Source organism: Haliotis cracherodii, unplaced genomic scaffold, assembly GCF_022045235.1.
Source record: "Haliotis cracherodii isolate W230 unplaced genomic scaffold, xgHalCrac1.p SCAF_6, whole genome shotgun sequence".
NCBI classification, from domain to species: domain Eukaryota; kingdom Metazoa; phylum Mollusca; class Gastropoda; order Lepetellida; family Haliotidae; genus Haliotis; species Haliotis cracherodii.
The window spans coordinates 10,759,726-10,782,370 of NW_027266319.1; the positions used below are offsets into that span (position 1 = coordinate 10,759,726).

The 22,645-nt window shown below is 40.4% G+C and overlaps 1 protein-coding gene across 1 annotated transcript; it reads right to left on the reverse strand.

Annotated features, from left to right (window-relative positions):
* Nucleotides 1-1,728: 1,728 nt before the first annotated feature.
* LOC139445605 (THO complex subunit 7 homolog) lies at nucleotides 1,729-22,621 on the reverse strand. The gene is made up of 8 exons (XM_071226766.1): nucleotides 22,590-22,621; nucleotides 11,798-11,915; nucleotides 10,568-10,695; nucleotides 7,486-7,572; nucleotides 6,370-6,427; nucleotides 4,140-4,206; nucleotides 3,387-3,456; nucleotides 1,729-1,967 (listed from the first exon to the last, which is right to left on the reverse strand). Exons 1-8 carry the CDS (start codon nucleotides 22,603-22,605, stop codon nucleotides 1,930-1,932), a joined length of 582 nt encoding a protein of 193 aa, XP_071082867.1. The 5' UTR covers nucleotides 22,606-22,621; the 3' UTR covers nucleotides 1,729-1,929.
* Nucleotides 22,622-22,645: the final 24 nt, after the last annotated feature.

Here is a 22,645-nt window from a genome sequence, read left to right on the forward strand (position 1 = left end):
ATGACTGCAGGTTGTACATAAACAATCAGACAATGTGATTGATACTATCAACATCAATACACTCATGACATACAATCAACCAAGTCAACCAACTTGATGATTAATCCAACCAGAATCCCCATGGAGTTGGACAGGAAAGGCAGTTACTGTATCTGCCCTATTAAGTGGCCTGCTCCAATAACCACCAACATCCAACTTGCTAATCTGTAAAATATCTTTCTAACACCCTTACTAGGCGGTAACGCGAAACAAAATCATCATCCGGTTCGTAAACAACATTGATTTCAATATGCAGATTTTGGTCGACTGCATGATTTGCAAAAGATATGTAGATCAACTGGCCTTGACAGATATTTTCCAAATCATTTCATGGTTTGATGCACTTCGTGAGATCAGACCTGTTTTATTACAATATGTATCTTGATCATCGATCAGATCGTCTTCACTGGGTGCCAACATTCGAGATACGAGAGGTGGAATCTGATTGGTCAATAAGAGGGGCATAGAAGGGACATAACTTGTAATAGCCACTGGTGGCGCTATGTTCGAGCACAGAAATTCCAGTATAGTCAGTTAACTCCCCTGCCTGGGGAAGATGACTAATCCATGTAATTCTGGGATCTGAATCCCCGACTGCAGATCCTGGCATAATCAAGGAACACAACTCTCCACAGTGAAATTGCCTTGAACCATTGGCCCTTAGTCCACATGAAGACATTACTTTACGTTTTGACTACACCGTATCTGGGAGGCAGCAAGAATGCCTACTTACACCAGCAACCAATGAGTTGTCTGGTCCTGGGATCTGTGTCATGAATCAGTCTCAGCAGTTATGGACTTAATTATACACAAGATTCAGAAATTATACACAAGGTTCAGCAAGATTCTGGCTTGTGTTATAAGCCCCCTAAAACAACTTCTGTTTGCAGAATAGTCTGTCAGACTTTGAATAGCGAATTAAATTCCAATCACACACACCTTAATCTGATTTTAAACTCTTAATACCACTGAAAATGACCTTTTGACAGGAAGTTAGACAGGAAGAATTTGTTTCTCATTCCTGACGCCAGCTCCTTTTTTTCAATTCTTTCATTGAAGTTTCATTTGGAATGTTTTTACAACCGAGGCAGCCAAGGCAGTTATTTTATATTCATTCAAGTCGTGATGTCATTTTATACTTGTGACCAAGCATAAGATTTACAATCACACTGCCCCTCTAGATCCCTGCTATCACTACTAACTCAGCAAACTGCTCACGGTTAATCCCTCAGAAGGCGAAAATCTCTGATTCTGTTGACGTAAGTTCTCCGACTTCCCACCTCAATTAAAGCTTCTCTCGTACGAACGTGCAACCTTGCGCATGTGATGTGCATTAGGATATACAGCATAGACACATCAAAGCTTGTCCCAGCTCCGAGACAGGCACACAGGCTCCAGGTGCATGAATAGAAAACTCGTTGGCTACATTTGATGACTGACATTTCTTCTTTTTCAACCCATCCTTTCCTCTTGATAAGGGGCGGTCGGGTAGCCTAGTGGTAATATTAAAGCGTTCGCTCATCACGCCGAAGACTTGGGTTCGATACCCGACATGAGTACAATGTGTGAAGCCCATTTCTGGTGTACCCCGCCATGATATTGCTGGAATATTGCTAAAAGCAGAGTAAAATCTCACTCACTCCTCTTCATAAGAATTTAATACCGAATTTTCAAAAATTAAACACAGAATACATGATAAAAAATATGACATGTTTATTTCTGCTAAACATTCATGCTTAAAGCATACCAAGGTGGAACATTTATTTTCTGATAATTTCGTAAATGAAACGGAGGCTAAAATGTGAATGTCCTCTTCCTGTTTACAAAGGCCGGAGAACTGCATGATGACATGTTAAGGGATGATGGTGGTGTGTGGATGTGTGACAGGTTCTAGCCAGTCTCCATTGCTTCCTCCGCCTTCTCATCCTCTGAAACACAGATCACGATTTGTACATGGACAGATTAAACTTGTGGGAAAGAGAAAGAAATGTGGGTTTATTGGTTGTTTAACGCCACATTCAGCATTATTCCAGCTTTATGACTGCGGTCTGTAAATAAACGAGTCTGGACCACACAATCCAGAACGTTGATATTGTGAGCAACAATCTACACTGTCAGCGTACGATGACATGGAAGCAACCAAGTCACCGAACTTGACCATCCGATTTACTAAAGTCGCCTCCTATGACCAGCATAGATTGCTGGGGATCATTTGTAACACAAAATCTCAACAAGGTAGAGCTTTACAAAAAGGTGGGTTAAGTTTGGTATTTCCTGCATTCACACAATCCTCACATGGATTATCTCTACCTTATCTCCTTATACCAATTGTCATATCTCGCACACTTTAGGATGCGATCATTCGGCCACTGCGTTTATCTGCGTTTATCTGCGTTAACTAGACACTTGCCTCTAAAAAAATAACGTCATCCAATATTTGACGTCATCAAGTTAGGAGCGCTTTTTCAAATCTCCAGATATGACGTCAATGTTAAGAACAATGTTTTATCGTGAAATAAACCACGCTTCGTTCTTCATTGTTCTTTGAGATCTATCGCATACCTATCTTATATGGGAGAAAAGTACCAAGAGTCGCAATGAGTTTTGTTTAACATTTCAGTTGTATCTCTGCATGCCAGTTTGATGTTGGAGGAAAGCATGACAACCCTAGAAACATAACCAGGGCATACCTGGGATTAGAAACCATAACGATTGGATTCTGTCATGTCCAAGGGACACAACTCTGCATAATGAGTGAGTGAGCATGGTTTTAGGCCGCTTTTAGCAATATCCCAGCAATATGACGGTGGGGGACACCAGAAATGGGCTTCATACACACCTATGTCGGGAATCGGATCCGGATCTTCGGCGTGACGTGCGAAGTTGCGAACGCTTTAACCACTAGGCATAATGAATCGCGGCACCTTACATGACTTGGCCACCCGTGTTGTTATCAATGACTACCTGGCAATGTTTGTATGTATAACTTGCTCACCATCAAGTATTCTCTGCAGCTCATGGATCGTGTAACTAACTCACCATCCAGTATTCTCTGCAGCTCATTGATTGTTTAACTAACTCACCATCCAGTATTCTCTGCAGCTCATTGATTGTTTAACAAACTCACCATCCAGTATTCTCTACAGCTCATGGATCGTGTAACAAACTCACCATCCAGTATTCTCTGCAGCTCATGGATCGTGTAACAAACTCACCATCCAGTATTCTCTGCAGCTCATGGATCGTGTAACAAACTCACCATCTAGTATTCTCTGCAGCTCATGGATCGTGTAACAAACTCACCATCCAGTTTTCTCTGCAGCTCATGGATCGTGTAACAAACTCACCATCCAGTATTCTCTGCAGCTCATGGATGGCAGTTATCAGTACCAGGAACTGTTTTCTCCTCAACTCCAACTGAAAATGACACGTCAGTTTAACAATACAATCCTGTTTGACCCAAGGACAGCTGAATATATACAGTGACCATTACCTGGTTCAATTAAACTGACCAAATAACTGTCACCTTAATATTCTATAAATCATTATATAAAGTACCTGGCTCAGAAGACAAGCTGCTGTACACAACATACTCTGGAATATGAGGTGAGGTGAGGTGAAAGGGGGTTTCTTTAACGTCGCAGCCACAATTATTGCACTTACATAGCGATGTGCAAGCACATGTGTGACTGCTTGTACTAGTCCGGACTAATGCCGATTTTGTAGTGCTTGCCCACTGAGATACCATGCCGCAATTTAACATGAATACTCCACTCAGACACAGTATACTGACTCCAAGCCGACCGGTCTTGTTTCAGCCCCTAAATTTCAACTGCCAGGCAGGGTAACAACAAGAACCATCTTTTAACGTCTTTGTCTATGACACGGACAGGGATGGAACCCAGGACTCTCCGCGCTCCGGGCAGACTCTCTACCACTAGACCACGGAGGCAACTTTCTGGAATATGACATAATGATGTCTTAACACTACCATATCAGTTATCTTGGGAGAGATGTGTTCTTGTACTCTTTCAAAAGTACGAACATAAATTCTGTCTTTCCCCAAATCAGTCAACAAAACAATGGGAGATAACTCCTACCTTTTCTTCCAGTTTCTGCTTGGTCTCTGTCTGTGATGTCAATTCTTTGTCCAAACTCTGTAGTTGTCTGTAAAACATAATCCTCTTTCAAATAAATACAAAACATTGGCTTATATCATGTACACTAACATTGCTGCAGACCCATAAAGTGCTATTGTTTTCAAGCCTCTTCAAAATGACACATTAGAAACAAAATCAAAGTATGCAAAGAAGTCCTATCAACTCCTCCAGTTGATTAATTGATAATTGGAAAAATATGCCAAAGGATATTATTTCAGTGAGAGTCCATTGGATTCAACATCGCTTTGAACAATATTTCAGTTATATCTTGTTGTGTCAGCTTGAGGTGGGAGGAAAAATTGAAGTAGTGCATGTGTCAAACGTTTACCACGTTTGTTAATCCCGCTAACATCGGTGCAGTGGGTCATGTGCACCATGTACAACAGGTAAGGGCCATAACTCTGTAAAATATAAATTCTGATGGTTGTTTTTCAACCAAGATAACCTGCTTATCCCTTACTGATGAATACAAATATCATCCTTGTATTCATACTGGTTGCCACTGACGTTTGACAAACTGATGGAGCCCAAACCTAAATGCAGAAATCTTGCAATCAAAACCCCTAAAGTAGACTTATTTTCAAAAAAAATAATTTTTTTTTTATTTATTTATATATTTAAAAAAAAAAAAATTAAATAAAATAAAAACATAACTAAATAAACCTAAAGTAAACAAGTGTATGCATAGCATGCACATAAATGGTGCAAATCAAATTGACTAAAAAAACAAAAAGAACACCTGTCAAAAACGTAAAAGGCAAAAGTATGCCAAGAAGAGACATATCCTTGACACGATGACCGACTACTGAAAAATCGAAGAAAAACTGAACAAGCGGCTTAGGAAGTCTTTTGAAGTTATCTTGTTACTATTCAGCTCAAGTAGTTGGAGAGTGAGTGTGTTTTCCTCCTCTGCTAACACCTGAAGCATGGCTGGAGCGACCACTTACACACAACCAACTGTTGTTGATCTTTAATATCACCGTCCCCAACACACATTCAAATCACACCTTCATATCAGAAAAAGTAGGTGAACTAGCTTTACGGAGTGTTTGTCCTTGAACCTCACAGGAGGGTACACACTGTTGGAGAGTTAAGTGTAGGATGTATTGAAGAAGCCTCAGTGTGGCATGTCTTTCACTATTGAAAACTGTTTTGAGGTAATTGGTTTTGTCAGTGGTCATGCACAGTGTGGGTTTAAAGCGTAAACATCTTTATAAAAAAACAGACAGCAAGTCTAAACAGGTGTACACGCTTGTGGTTATAAAACTTTTCAAGGATTGCTCATTCCATTTGTCCTGAGAGACATACATAATTCGTAGGAAACCAACGCCCGCCTCGGACAATTTTGTGACTGTTGTGGCATGGACTCAGTGCTTTGAATATGTTAAGGATAAGCCTACAGCATGAGAGATGGTTGACAATCATCTTTCCATATTTCTTCCAAGGTAATAAAATTCAAATATTCTAAAAGCTTAAAGAAACTATTTCGCCGATAACCAATTTGGATGCGCCATCTTGTAATGACAGTAATGATAGAAGGATGTTACCAAGGATACGTCAGATCACGTGGGAGATACTTTGAACAGTGTCATGACGTCAGCCCATTATGCCCAAACTCAGAAAGTGTACTTTATTGCAGGATAAAGTACAGCAGGTGCTTTTGATGTTTTAGCGAAGCATCTAAGAATTACATATAGCAGTTTGTACATTGGAATTATCAAAATAAAACATGCCAAGAGATCTATTGTATGCCAAGTACTGATTGGTTGGTTGGTTGGTTTGTTTGTTGTGTAAAGCCGCACTCAGCAATATTCCAGCTATATGAAGGCGGTCTGTAAATAATCAAGTCTGGACCAGACAATCCAGTGATTAATATCATGAACATCAATCCATGCAATTGGGATTGATGACGCGCATCAATCAAGTCAGCGAGCCTGACCACCCGATCCCGTTAGTCGCCTTTTATGACAAGCATAGTCACCTCTTACGGCAAGCGTGGGTTGCTGAAGACCTATTCTACCCCGGAATCTTCACAGGTCGCCAAGTACTGATACACCAACATCTGTTTGGCTCCAATTCACATCACATGAACATGTTTGGCTCCAGTGCCATGTGTGAGGCCGAGGTGCAGAAAGGGAGGTCACTATTAGACAATAAATGGCTAACTCACCTCGTGGTGTCCTGCCTGTCTGGATGTTTCTGTATAACTTTGGCCAAGGAATCATACTCTAAAACAAAAAGTCAGTGTTATTAGTTCTTTACACATGGGACACATTATGTGTGAAAACATGATGTTGGTGCAATGGGTACCAACATTGAATATGAGATGTAGTTATGACATACCTGGACATTGACAGTGTCAGTGTCAGTGAGTTTGATTTTACGCCGCTTTTAGCAATATTCCAGCAACATCACGGCGGGGGACACCAGAAATGGGCTTCACACATTGTACCCATGTTGGGAATCGAACCCGGGTCTTCGGCGTGACGAGCGAACGCTTTAACCACTAGGCTACCCGACCGTCCCTTGGACATTGAGATAAACCATGTCATCATCACTAACAACTGATAACATAAGATAATCTGTTAGAGGTCATTGCAAGAACTTGCAAAACAGAAGCAGCCTCTATCTCAGTCATTTCCCCATAGCCCCCAAATCTCATTAAACCATCATGCACTTCCAGTCCAAGAACATTACTGCCCTGTTTCGACCTTAATCAAGACAGCTTCTAAAGATGCAACAATTTCCACATCTCTGTCTGAGGAAGGTGCAACAGCAACTGGTAATGCATGATGCAACCATATTTCAATGAAACTTAAGATGACTTGACCTTTGAATAATGTTGACCAAAACCTTCTCAAGGAAGGGCCCTATCTTAGAAAAGGTATATGCGAAGATTAATTATAAATGCATATACGGTATGTGAAAATGTAATCACAAAGTCTGATTGTTTTCTGTCTTATGACCTTAACCTTTGACCTCAAGGCATGTGCCAAAAGAATTCAAGGTCAAACGAAGGATGGATTCCAAAGGATTAATTTAAGTTTAACTAATTATTGTTAATCACATTTTAGAATATAATAAATACAATATTTGTGGAGCCTTGCAAAATACCATAAATATCTAATCTTGTCACTGGACACTGAAATTGTTGGAATTCAAAATAATTGTTAGTGCAAGAGGGTTTCAAATTTAGTCATTCATAACAAGTGTCAATATCAAAAACACTGTGCTAATGTGCAATATGGACAGTATTGATCCCCATCCTCCAGCAGAGTTATCTCACCTTGTCTGTTCTTGCGTATCCTCTTGGCCTGTTGTAACTCTGTCTTGCACTCGGCAATCTGAGACGTGGCTGACTTTATTTTTTTCTCTGGAATAAATACATGAATGAGTTAGGCTTCAAGCAAATATGAACAGTATTTCAGATGGGGACCGACCATTTGAGAATCTTGTTAAAACTTGTGATTTTTAAAAAAAATTTAATTTGTTCCACTTTCGCCACAGGTTGTACAAAACCCCAGGACTCCCCTAATACTAATAATGCTTGATCTCTAACAACACACGTCTGGTTAATGTTTACACGTGAGGAAATGCAGAAGTGACACAGGTCAGAGTGCTGGTGAATCTCACAAGCATTGGTATGTTACAATCCAGATGATTTAACCCCATGACCTGCAGATCCTAACTCAACTAAGGACTCTCGCCACTGAAGGTGAGTATATATCAGCATGGGGTTGCTACTAGTAACACCATGGGTCATCAATTTGTGAGGTTGTTCCCGGTACTGGACAGCTTCGCCCGAACACAACGGTCCCCAACAGTAGTGTATGGCTGCACATGGAATCATGACGCGTGATCCGATTTCTATTGTAACCAGTCGCGTTATTGTCCTTGTCGATTAAATGTCTTGTGTTCGTACCTCTGTGTTGTATGTAATGTGGGCCTGAAGACCTTACAAATTATTGATACCAATTTGAGGTGATCAGAAAATAGGAATACAGAAGAAAATTTTCAGGTTTTGAAGGGAGTGAATATTGCTTCATGACATATCTATCTGCAGCAAGAAATATCTACAAGCATGGTAAATATTTAAGAAGAAAGTACTGAAGATTACCTAAACTTCAGCAGATTAAAAAAATTAAAGAAATGGTTCTGAAAATAAAGTGCAGGTGGGCAGTGATTTTTCTTCTATTTTTTTTTGCTTGTTCAAACTATACTGAACAACAAAAGTTCCTGTGACATTGAATAAGATTTAATGCAAAGTTATGTTTTTTACCAAATCTGAAACAATTTCAGTTTGCAACAGATAAAAGACTCCTATAAGTGTTCAAATGGTTTAATTTGCCATACTGACTTCAGAAAGTATGTGATTTCATAAAAAACATGAACATGCCAAAATGTCAATTTACAAATCAATAGTGTGTGTGTCCACCTCTGGTTACAATGCAGGCAACACATCTTCGTCTCATTGAATGGACCAGGCGTCGCACAAAGTCCTGTGGGATATCTGTCCATATCTGCTGGAGCATGTTTCGAAGTTCCTGGAGTGTCTGTGGAAAACGTGGTTGACGTCGAAGTCGTCGATCCATCTCATCCGAAATGTGCTCGGTTGGTGAGAGATCAGGGGAGCGAGCCGGCAAGGGGATGACATTCAAATTGATTTGTTGAAGAGAATACTGAACAAGTCAAGCAATATGAGGCCGGCCGTTGTCATGTTGAAAGGTAATGACTGGGCCATAACGATGCAAAAACGGTAGAACAACAGGGCCGATGAACTCGTCGCAGTAGCGCTGTCAATTGAGATTTCCCTCTACCACTATCAAACAGGTCCTCTGTCTTGCTGTAATCCCACCCCATGTCGCTGCTGCCCCCGAACCAATCTTCTTCCATGACACAATGATTGACGTAACGTTCACCTCGACGTCGGAACACTCGAATCCGTCCATCGCTGTGGCTGAGGTGAAAACGAGACTCGTGTGTGAATAGAACTTGACCCCATTGTATGCCCATCCAGCGTAGACGCTGTCTGCACCACTGTAGATGTGCTTGATGGTGGTTCCCAGTCAAAATGGGTCGTCAGGCGGGTCTTCTGGTCGACAATCCCTGCACATCTAAGGCGACGACGTACGGTTTGTGAAGATATTCATCGAAGGCCAGGGATGCTTCTTGCAGTCACTGTTGCTAGCTGGAATCGATTTCGTAGGTGTGTTGTTCGAATCCAGTTGTCAATTATTGGCTGCACGTGGCCTGCCACTCCGAGGATGGTCTCTTACTGCATTCGTCTGTTGCCAACGTTGCCATAAACACCATATGGTGTTTCTGTGGACGTGAAATTGTCTTGCAACATCATGTTGACTCGTTCCTGCTTCAAGCATACCAATGGCTCACAGACGCTCATTTTCAGACAGGCTTGGCATTCAGTAATGTTGAATAATTGCGTAATTATTTTGTTTTTCTGAGAGGTTGTTGTCAGCACAATGCTAAACAATGCATATGGAATCCCGTTAACGCACATGTTTTTATACCTATTCTTGGGTAGTGAAATGCATGGGGCTTGCATAAAAGTCAACTTTTGCATGGAATGCATGCTTTTCTCTAGCAGTTGTGTTTTTGTGACTTGATTCCATACATGTACTACAATATTGAAAACCAAACATTACTTGTTTGAAAAATATACTAAAATATTGGTGTCACAGGAACTTTTGTTGTTGAGTATGTATAGTATGTAACCAAATAAACAGTCGTGTACCATCAACCTGTGAAAGAGCCTCCCTACATAAACAAGCATACAAACTCCGCCATGACCATAACAGAAGATGCAAAGTAAAGCAGTGTGCATGTAAAGGGAAGTAACTGTGTGCTATATTGGATCACATTGTTTGCAAGTATTGGGATTTATTTGATTTTTTGGAAAATGGAAATAAAAAAGAAGCGTGTGGCGGATTTTAAAATGATGCGAGCATTGCCTGAGAACCAAGACTATTATTTATTTCTAGCCTTAGAAATGACAGAATACTACTCAAAATGTGTGCTTGATAAAGGTTATTGTCTGTCCAAAATGCAAAACCCAAGTAATTAGAAACCATGACCACACTCTTCTGAGAAGCACAAACTTTTTGGTTTAAGAGAGACTGTTTGATTGGCATTCAAGAAGTTGTTGAGTAAAGAAGAAAACACACAACTTTATGGCTAACAACTTATATATAAATATATTGCAAATGGCGACTTTTCGCTTCATAACAGTGTAATGATCTACATGGAAATGTTGCTATACATGATAAACCAAGAGTTGTTATCCATAAAGTGGTGGGCTGATTCTTACTGAAGACAGAAGGATGCTTATCATGAAGAGATCCTGTACTCACCGATGTCCTTACTGAGCTGGTCGTAGTGCTCCTGTTCGCGGAGGTTCATCTCGTACACCAACAGGGATTTCTCCATGGTGAACTCACACTGGGCCAGCATGGACATGATACGCTGGTAAACGATACCACTGGGGAGAACACAACATTCTAGTCATACACAGCAACATATCGTACACTAGTAGAACATCTCCACTAACTCACACTGGGCCAGCATTACACAGCAACATATCGTACACTAGTAGAACATCTCCACTAACTCACACTGGGCCAGCATGGACATGATACGCTGGTACACGATACCACTGGGGAGAACACAACATTCTAGTCATACACAGCAACATATCGTACACTAGTAGAACATCTCCACTAACTCACACAGAGCCAGCATGGACATGATGCGCTGATACACAATACCACTGGGGAGATCACAACACAGCACCCTAGTCATACACTTGAAACTACAGCCATAATATGTCTTTAGCCTGTTCATATTCTCCCAAATGACACTGGATAAAATGGTTGATATGTGTCATCGATCTCTATTGCGTGGATCGATGCTCATGATGTCAATCACTGGATAGTCTGGTCCAGACTCGATTATTTTACAGACCGCCGTCATATAGCTGGAATATTGCTGAGTGCGGCGTTAAACAACAAACAAACAAAACACTGGATAAAAAGCCTGTGAGTACGTAATTGTTAGAAAGCTTGGTGATTATGGTGATTGTATGAGTGCTTCAGTTAATACATCACACTGTGAAGATTTTCTGTTTCTCTCTCTGGACTCTGTGGACCAGATAATTTATATCATAAGCAATGGTCTATACCATCGGGGTACGATGACACGCAATCAGCCAAGTCACCAAGACTGACCACCCAATCCATTTGGTTGTCTCTTTTGACCAAGATGTCGGCATGTTGCAGGGGGCCAATTCTAACCCGAAATCCCTACAGGGAAGTAATAGATAGTAACAAACAAGGACAACATACAAATGGCAACTGTTGTGTTGCTTTACTATAAACTGGTTGGTTGTTGTTTTCGCAAATTACGGGGCACGCTTAAAACTGTAAAACTTACAAAAAACATACAGAAATTCTTTTCCAATTAGACAATTTGGCAATCAGTAATTGTTTCGAATGTCCAGATCGATTATTCAACCACAGCAACAATCCATGACATGAGCTCCCAACTCAACAAGAACTGAGTATGGTGAGATGGCTTCCTCCTACCTCTCTTCATCATCAGGGGAGTTGCACCATCGGATGAACTGCTTCAGAAGGTTATTTAGCCGCTTGTCATCATTTCCACCTTCTCCTTCGATCAGCAGACGACGCTTAATGATGTCATCTGAAAGAAGACAGTTTAGTGTCATGGAACTTGTAGTTCTGTCATGGCAGATATTCGAGCAATCTCCTTAAAATCTGATATTTTACTTCAATAGAATAACTCGTGATGTGAAGATCCGAAAAACCCTCAATAGGTCACCTCAGGTGAACCCTAAGTGATCTTTGACCGTCCAATCTATATGAAGGATGTGTGAGTTCTTGATCCAATCAGATGTCAGCCTTCTAATTTGATTTCTTTACCAACTCAGTTCATAAATTTTTATCTTACAAAACAAAAATCAAATACTCATTCGCTTTACTCATACCAAGAATTTAGAAGTCTCAATGCTGATTGGAAAGTTCACCTGACCTGACCTCATATGGCATTGTGATTCAGATCATCATGCAGAAGGGGCACGGGTGGCCCTGTTGTCTACGGAACTGAGATTCGCTGAGCAGAATTGCATCTCTTGGGCGTGCGAGGAAACCTATGATTGTGGGTTCAAATGACAGTTCGCCCCGATCATGTTTCTAGGTTTGTCAGCACCAAACCCAAGTGGTAAATGTCTGAGACCTGTATCACTTCGGGCTTTCCTACCACATTAAGCTGACACATCGCGATATAACTGGAATGCTGTTAAAATCCACGTTAAACCCAACTCACTCATTCACTCACTCACTCATCACGTAGAGAGGGATCATATCAGAGTAGAATTTCTTGCACACCTGTAGGTGTGAAAGCCATTTGCGATAGCTGGTATTAAACGTGAGAGATCAAATTCCATGTCCATGATTGGCCACTCCATGGTGATGACCTCAGGTCAGTTAATGATGGACTACTTTCATGGTTGTCAAAACTATATTGTTTTAGAGCGTTTAACGAATGTTTTTTTATCTTATCTAGCTTGCATTATCATCATCGCCTTCATAATCCACAGATATAACTGAAACTTCTATAGGGAGGGTCAAACTTGGTATTAGAAGTCAGCTGTAAGCCGTATATGGTGAAATGTCACTAATGGCCATTGTGTTATGTAATAATGTGCTACTCAGGGTTTGAGTCCAGTACCTTCAGATGTGTGGAGACCCATGTAGATCCGGGGTTAGAATAGGTTTTCAGCAACCATGCTTGCCGTAAAAGGCGACTATGCTTGTCAGAAGAGGCGTTTAACGGGATCGGGATGTCAGGCTCGATGACTTGGTTGACAAAAGGTCATCGATCCCAAATGCGTGGATCGTTGCTCAATGAGTTGAAGGTTTTCATGTTGGAAGATGAGCCGAAGCTTGAAACTGTCCTTCTTTGGCACAAGAAAAATGGGTGAGTAGAACCTGGGAGTCGCGGGAACCGGACCGAGGCATTCTATAGCACGTAGACAAGCAGCAGGATGGCTGAATACACCTGGGGAAGCAGACTGGACATCAGTGGCAGTGTAGTGGTCTCATTAGAGCAGGAGCAAACCTCACGATGTCGATCCGAAAAGAAGTTGTAGGAGGAGAGAGATACGGTGACGATCAATCTGCAGAAGCAGTACAGATCCTTAGAGGTTTGGAAAAGTGGCGATCCGGAAGGAATCCTTTGCGGTGTGCCAATTCTGAGAGGTACATCGAACCGTGGAGGTGCACCGATCTTTGTGTGTGTGCTGATCCTGACAGGTTTGCAGAACCTTAGAGGTGCGTCAAACCGGGGGAAAACCCAATCCTTGGAGATTTCCGAACCTCAAATGCCCATCCTTGGTCCATAAGCATAGGTTGAGCTCTGGGGTAGTGCTTATTCATCAACAGTCAAACCAATGAGTCCTTATCAGGAGATCATCAAATGTGGAGAGATGATCCTGTGTACGGGACTTTGAGGTGTGAGGTGAAATGGGGTTTAACGTCGCGTCCAAGATTATTGCACTTATAAAGCGTCGTGCATGCACGTATGTGTGTGTGGCTGCTTGTACTAGTCTGGACGGATGCCGATTTATAGTGCTAGCTCACTGAGATACCATGCCGCAGTTTAACATGAATACCCCACTCAGACACAGTATACTGACTCCGAGCCGACCAGTACTTGTTTTAGCCCCTTAATGCCGAGCGACAGACAGGGTAACAGCAAGGACTATCTTTTAACGTCTTTTGGTATGACGCGGCTGGGAATCAAACCCCTGACCTTCCGCTCTCCGGGCGGACGCTCTACCATTAGACCACGGAGGTAGTCCGGGACTTTGAGGAGTGATCAAAGAGTCTGACGAGTCTGAGTGGCCATCCTGTGACATACAATCAGTGGAACGCTGCAATGTCGAGAAGTTTGTTTTATTGTTTAGCGTCACATTCAGCAATATTCCAGCTATATGACACAATTTGGGATACGATAACATGCATTAACCAAGTCAGCGAGCCTGACCACCCAATCCCATTAGTTGCCTCTAACAACAAGCATAGTTGCCTTTTACGGCAGACATGGGTTGCTGAAGATCTATTCTACCCCGGATCTTCACAGGTCGCAGGAAAAAGCAGCTGTTCGTCGAACTGCAGATAGCGCAGTCGAAACTGCAACCATAAAGAACAGCGTTAGAAATTGGCACGAGTCCTGTAGTCTTTGCCAAACAGCCAAATAGTTAAGGCATCATAGTAGAAATTTGCCATTTTTAAGGATTTTGCTAAATGTCATCATTATAAAGTCTAGTGGACTAAAAATCTTAGTTTGTATCGCTGAAGAAGCCCTCAGGCGGAAAAACAGTACATGAGGCCGGTAAAGGAGACGGTTTATTGTAGACATCTTGGGGACAAGAACCGTGTGGCCAACTGTGAAGATAAAGGGGAGGCGGTCGAATCCACAGACTGAAAGTACTTTCCATACGATGGAACTGCAAGTTGTGCCAAAGTTAACGTCGACTGCAGATTGTCTGGGGCAGACTGGACAGTCGAGATGGGAATGGACTCCGTTAGAAAGCTGTCAGATATGCACCAAAAAAAATTCTGACGGACAAAAGTCTTGTCACTGAGGGTTAAAGTCATAAGAGTAGGATCAATGCCGGTGACATCAACGATCCACATACCTGGTAGAAAGGTAGCAATACCAAGTACTGTATTCGACGTAATAAGCGCTCTCAAAATTAGAAATAGGGGGCTCTTATTAGAATATTATTTTGGTGGAAAAAATAAGAATATATGTAAATAATAAGAACAATTTGTTCACATATCTAGACTTGCCTATATGGAGGATAGAATTACAACACATCCATGGACTTATCTTTCAGTACAGCCTTGGAGCAAGGCTACTGTCCACATATCTAGACTTGCCCAGTTGAAAGATGGAATTACTACACATACATGGACTTATCTTTCAGTACAGCCTTGGAGGAAGGCTACTTACTGTCCACATATCTAGACTTGCCCATTTGGAGGATAGAATTACTACACATCCATGGACTTATCTTTCAGTGCAGCCTTGGAGCAAGGCTACTGTCCACATATCTAGACTTGCCCAGTTGGAAGATGGAATTACTACACATACATGGACTTATCTTTCAGTACAACCTTGGAGCACGGCTACATATCCTGCAAAAGTATGACATACATGAGAGGCTATGTTATCCTACATGTCTATTCCAAATTCCAACACCATTTTGTGGTCCATTGAACAAATCCACAATGAAATTTGACATGAACACAAGAAAAACCTTCAATAAACACTAAATTGTGGTCACATTGCTTTTGTATCAGTGTTCCCGCTGGCTTTTGAAACTGCCAGTGCTTGTGGACTGTCAACTCTAAAAATTACCAGTCCCCCTAATTTCTGCCAGTCTAAACTTTCAACAAATAAAAAAACATATGAAACTTATTTGGTTTTAATTCTTTCAACATCATGCTCAGTGAGTGAGTGAGTATGGTTTTACGCCGCTTTTAGCAATATTCCAGCAATATCACGGCGGGGGGACACCAGAAATGGGTTTCACACATTGTACCCATGTCAGGAATCGAACCCGGGTCTTCAGCGTGACGAGCGAACACTTTAACATGTTTAACCACTAGGCTACCCGACCACCCCTAATTTACTTATATGAATATTGCCGATGTTTTGTTCAACAACAAAGATTTATAAGGTACTTTATTTGCCGGTCCACAGGGACTGGCAGTCCCATGAATTACTGGTCCTAGCCTAATTTTACCGGTAAAAAACTGGTAATTACCAGTAAACGGGAACACTGTGTATTCTGAAGCAATGAAGATAAGTACATGTATTTAGTATACAACCTTCAAAGAACACTCAATTAAAGCTAACAAGGATTAATCTACAATGAACCAATTAACTTTTCATGCTTTGTGCAACACAAGCGTTAAATGTAAATTGTTTCTTAATTGATAAACTGAATTGGGCTGGGACGGGTAACTCGGGTCGGTCTGAGTAGGACCCGGATACCCACAGGACTACCCATACTGGTGGTTAGTCACAAGATATATTGTTAAATGAGAAAAATTCACTACCACACTCCACAGTTACCTACAAGTCGCTAATGTTTCTGACTTTAAGCGCATGCCTTCTGGCTGTTATATGTTTTAAGATACAGTTTCTGTCCACTTCATGACCAGATCGTTTTATAGGTGTACATTAACACCTTTTGCCAGGGGTCCTGTACCTAATTCCTAATCGGACGTTCTGTACCAAACTCTTGATGCTACAGCGGGTAATAGGGGGTCGGCTATCCAGGTAGTAGTTTGGACTCATCGCAGCCGTAATTAGTGACTAGGGTCAATTCACCCCTGAAACTCTGTCTAGTCTGACACCTGTCTGGCCTGACACCAGTCTAGTCTGACACCTGTCTAGCCTGACACCTGTCTAGTCTGACACCTGTATAGTCTAACACCTGTTTAGCCTGACACCAGTCTAGTCTGACACCTGTCTGGCCTGACACCAGTCTAGTCTGACACCTGTCTAGCCTGACACCTGTCTAGTCTGACACCTGTATAGTCTAACACCTGTTTAGCCTGACACCAGTCTAGTCTGACACCAGTCTAGTCTGACACCAGTCTAGTCTGACACCTGTCTAGTCTGACACCAGTCTAGCCTGACACCAGTCTAGTCTGACACCTGTCTAGCCTGACACCAGTCTAGTTTGACACCAGTCTAGTCTGACACCAATCTAGTCTGACACCTGTCTAGTCTGACACCTGTTTAGTCTAACACCTGTTTAGTCTGACACCAGTCTAGTCTAACACCAGTCTAGCCTGACACAAGTCTAGTCTGACACCAGTCTAGTCTGACACCTGTCTAGCCTGACACCAGTCTAGTCTGACACCAGTCTAGTCTGACACCTGTTTAGTCTAACACCTGTTTAGTCTGACACCTGTCTAGTCTGACACCTGTTTAGTCTGACACCTGTCTAGTCTGACACCTGTCTAGTCTGACACCTGTCTAATTCCACCTTTTCCCCCTTGACCCTAGAGTGTCAGATTACTCTTGTTATAAACATTACTTTTGCTATACTGACAAACAGAGAACAGGTTCAAACTTTGCAAATAATATAGTAAGAACCTTTGAGTATCTAGCCCACTAGAGACATAACATTATGAATAAGGAAGAGAGTTTATGGATGTCAACTTCATTATATGACGAAAAACGTTTCGGAGTATATGCTTGTTCCTTCATCAGGTGAAATTTCGCCTAATGAAGGAGTAACCATATACTACGAAACATTGCGTTTGTCATTATAAAGAAGTCAACATCCATAACCTCTCTTCCTTATGTGTATCACTTTGTAAATGCCATTCAAACACTAGTTACATTATGAAGTTACACAATAAATTGGTATCAAAATTTTAAACATGGATTGGCAATCATAATTTTGTTCACAAGCCTTATTATTAGAGGTAGGCAATGACGAGTTACATCCCTTTGAAGGGAAGTGAGCACGTTATGAGTTGAAGAATGCGAGGATATGCGAAAACAATTACATTACACACTGAACTTGTCAAGTGAAAGTGTTATGCTTGCCTGAATCCTAACAATGTTTTTAATTCATGAAATTCATGAAGTGAGTTGCATCTCATGGTTACATCCCGAAGAGCATGGAACATCATCCAAATGCGTGAAATAGGCCATAGGCTGAAAAACAAAAACAAATGAAGAACTGCTATACACACCATCTCGTAGCCATGGAGACGTTTATCTATAGGTTATCTATAGGTTCCCTATATGTGTAGTCCAATAGAATTCGCGCGACGAAATTGAAATCCGGTTCGTTAACTGTCGTTCAGATTTCGGTTGATTGCAGGATTTGCAAAGCATGTGCACCGCCAACTCGTTGTCAGCAAATATTTTCAAAATCTTTTCATGTTTTTAATCAAGGTGCTTACGTGATTTGATACACTTCGCGATGTAAGACCCGTTTTATCACAATATAGATATTGATTATTGATCAGATCGTCCTGCCCGGGCGCCACCATTTTGTGCGAAGCAAACGCAAGTTATACGAGAGGTGGAATCTGATTGGTCTATACGAGAGGCTAAGAAGGGACACAGCTGGTAATAGCCACTGGTGGCGCTACGATCGAGCCCAGTAATTCCAGCCTAGTTCGGCAAGGGTGGAAACTGGACTTTTAAAGTCTGTTAACTCTCTTGCCTCGGGAAGATGAGTCAGGACGAAAGGCCAACATTAGCGGCTTGTAGTGTAACCATGGAGTTTGATCATTTTTGCCATTTAACAATACATCACATGACTAACCACGCGTAGGTGTAATCCAGCAGGTCCTACTCAAGGCCTACCTGACCAAAGTACCCATCCTGGCCCTAGTAGAGAAATTCCATAAAGTTGTTAGAGACAAATATCTTTGAACAAGGAAGGTAAAACTAATGTTTGAATTTGTATTTCAATAAAAATTGAATTTTGATTTTGCATGTTTGACAATTATTATTTTCAAGTATTTTCTGGCTGTATCTATTTCCATTAATCAAATCAAGACTAAATGATAACATGGTTAAATCAGTAGTTTTGTTATTTCTTAGTTTATTAGGTGGTGTTTTTTTCTTAAAAAACAACAACAATAAGGCAGAGAGAAGATTGAATCAAATAGTGCCTTTCAAATATAATTTGTTTTCTCTCCAATTTTTTAGGATTGGCTGATCATTTAACAAACCGAAAAGAATCCTGCCTCAACATGTTTACTACAACACATCACAAAATTAAAAAGCTTTTTTAACTTCGATTGTTGTGTAGCCAAGGACAAGCTACTGACAAAGTCCACAAAAAAATATATCAAAACATTATATATATATATCGGTATCTGTTATATCACACAACATTTCACTGAAGCCCATATTTTATCAATACATAATTGACTTTGTTTCGCCATATGCTGCCTTCTGGGGTTACTTGATAGCATCAATAAACCTGCTGTGCGCTTGATAGGAATATTCCATCGAAAGAGTACTTATGTATTGTGATAACAAACAAAGACTTAGTGAGCAAGTACATCCTGGGTCATCAAACTGATTTCTGATTAAGTACATGTATATATCCACAATGATACTAGACCAAACTCATCCTGATGTTTTGAATCAACGTAACATTGTAAGTAACGTTTCTTCTTCTATAACACCCTCTAATTGACAAGGGTGACGGGGTAGCCAAGTGGTTAAAACGTACACTCATCACCCTGAAGACCCGGTTTGATTCCCACATGGGTACAATGTGCGAAGCCCATTTCTGTCGTCCCCCAGTGATATTGCTGGAATATTGCTAAAACCATACACTCTCCAAATGTCATCCACAGAGATATGCAATCACAGTATTACAAATTTTAGGGTACATCTCACCAGTTGATATTTTAATTACATAATCCAAAAAAGCTTAAAACATGCTGCCTACATTCATATGATAATTATTCCATAAACATTATCTGACAGAAAACATAGACGGCTCATCAGCTTTCTATTGTAATTTCTCCACTTGGATGTAATATATTGATGGCAGATGCATTTTGTTAATGGGTGTTTAGGTATACAGCCTGTCGTAGTAAACAATATCCTACCTGCCCTGAACATGTGTCATGTTTTATTGATTGTTTCATACTTCTAACCAAGTTCACTGAGGTATATATCTATTGGTGTGCATGGTGTAAATTACACAAATTAGATGAGAAAATTGATCAATGAGATTTTCCAGTTGTAACAGCAATTATTTTTTTCTATGACTCTTTAAGACACGACAAAACTTGTTCTAATTTATCCGTCATATCTCACATGAAAATACTACTTTACTGTATTTTAGGTACTGAGTATGCTGTGAAAGACAAAGGTTATACACAGATCAAAATCAAAATATATAAATAACTTCACAAATGATCGAACTAGTATTTTTCATGGATTTACACATGATATATCAGCGTTTAAAATTCAGATACATTTAAGCTAGATAGTCAGACTAGCAAGTCTAATAAATTGACAGTCCGGTTAAGATGTTGCCAGTCCAATTTTTTTTACAGTGAACTGAACAATAAAGACAAGGCCCTACAGATGAGAAGAATTTAGACTCATATTAGTATCAGGGTGATGTTGTACAAAGCGATCTTAGCGCTAAGGTGAACGTAACTCCCATACCTTAACATAGACTTACAGCAGTCGTAGCGCTAAGGTTGTTTTGTACAACGGCACCCAGGCCAGTACCGTATTCGACGTAATAAGCGCCCCTTTCTAATAAGCGCCCACAGCGTTATTCGCTAATATATTGGCTAGTGAACAATCCCAAGTAGCACCCTTTCCGATTGATGAATGTACACAAGACTTATTTAATCATGTATAATACGCAGTCATTTGTTATATGCACCCTTAATTATGGGCAATTAAATTTTCGAAAATACATCTATCGTGAATAATACATTCAGATTCTTCTTTTATATAATTTCAGGCTGTCAGCATAAACCACAAAATTTACAATCTTTCAAACTCGTTTTTAATCTCACCAAAATTATAATTAGCATTTAAAGGTCTAATCCTACCGTTCATAAATATAAAAGTTTTTTCATAAAAAAATTAGTCTAAGTCCAGATTAAGCACCAAGGAAGCAAAAATTTTGGGGAGTTTCTGCAATTTTACAATATAGAGCGAAACACTAACATATTTCTTTCTTATTTTCATTCTTACAGAAATCTGAAAATTATTATAAAAGAATTTTAAGTACGATCTATCATCATATATTTCACGATATAAGTGGCTTTCTACTCAGTGACATGAGAAAATACCAGTAAATACCTCTGTTTTTGAAGCTTTGTATACATAACACATGCGAAGATGCCTTCAAAGTTTGGTACCATTTGAAAGCACTGAACATCAATAATATTACAATAACCTCGCCAGGAGTATGTTCGAGGTTGTTGTGACATTTGCCGTAATCTAAAAATATAAGGATCATGATTGGTCAAAATCATGCACATGTACTATGGCAGCCAATCAAATTACAGCAAAGAATACCGTCCTCATGCATGATTTGTTTCAGACGATTGTCGTATTGTTTTGCATGTGTTAAGCAGGAAATTGCGACCTATGTATAAAAGTGGAACTTTGTGGACATATTGTGCTAGATTACGCCCTGTGACAAAGATTGCTCAAGCATATAATCATGTTCAAGCCAAAAAATCGAGGCGACAAATGCTGAGATGTCATTTGACTTATGTTACACGATCGCAAGAAAAGATGGAAATAGTAACTTATATGTAAGTTTGACAATTTTTAGAAATATATTGTTGATTTTATTTATTTATTTACTTTATTAAATTTATTTAGTGTTTGCAGGAAACGTCTATATACTGCTCGTTGACATGTTCGATATGGACCTGTTGTCGAGTGAGTGATTTTGGTTTAACGCAGGTTTTAACAGTATTGCAGTTATATCACGGTGTGTCAGCTTAATGTAGGAAGAAAGTGATGCAGGTCTAAGACATTTACCACTTCGGTGAAACCTACGAGCACGGGGTATGGCGATCTGGGATTCGAACCCACAATCATAGGTTTCAGGCATGCCCAAGGGACGCAACTCTGCACAGCGAATCGTGGTGCCTTAGACGACTGGGCCACCCGTGCCCCCTAATCAGTAAGCGTTTAACTCTTGAGTTTTTACCTTCAGGACCGACGGACGAATACGCGCGACATTATGGACATGTGTACAACCAACAAATCTGATTTCTGTATCTCCAAAAAGAGTTTAAATGACCTCTCCCAAATGTAAAAAAGAAAGGCTGTGATATTAGAACACAGGGCTAGTGGTTCTAATGGCCACGAAGTTTCATATCTGTAGTAGGGTTACGAATTTTCTGGGGGTATTTCGTTTGGATTAAAAAAATACCTCAACCCGATCGCAAAGGGTGTCCAAAGGAAAGGATCAAGTGATTTGGATACTGTACGTGGTTGCACCTTTCGATGCATATAACAATATAGTGACAAAACTTTTACCTCTGTGATGCCATTTCTTTTATAAAGTACACGTTCTAAGCAGTAACAGTGATTAACGTCGATTTTAGATTACCCAAACTTGTTTATCCAGTGAAGTTTTTTTAAACCGATTCATATTGTGTGTCTGTTCGATTTCTAGCATATATAATTCACCCATTTGTGAAATGGGACAATGGTATCAACAAAACAATTCAAAGCTAAAAACAAAACTGGGAAATTGTAAGACTAAAAGACACAATAAAACACATGATATTCACGTGTACCAACCATCTGTCACCGCCATGTTTACAAATTCAAACCGGAAGTACGACCCCTCATAACAA

What these genes read in the sequence shown, in the direction of transcription:
- LOC139445605 (XM_071226766.1), bottom strand. An exon ending in GATACGCAAGAACAGACAAG is followed by an intron (nt 6,428 to 7,485) that starts GTGAGATAACTC and finishes TTTTTGTTTTAG; the next exon opens with AGTATGATTCCTTGGCCAAA. An exon ending in GACAGGCAGGACACCACGAG is followed by an intron (nt 4,207 to 6,369) that starts GTGAGTTAGCCA and finishes TATGTTTTACAG; the next exon opens with ACAACTACAGAGTTTGGACA.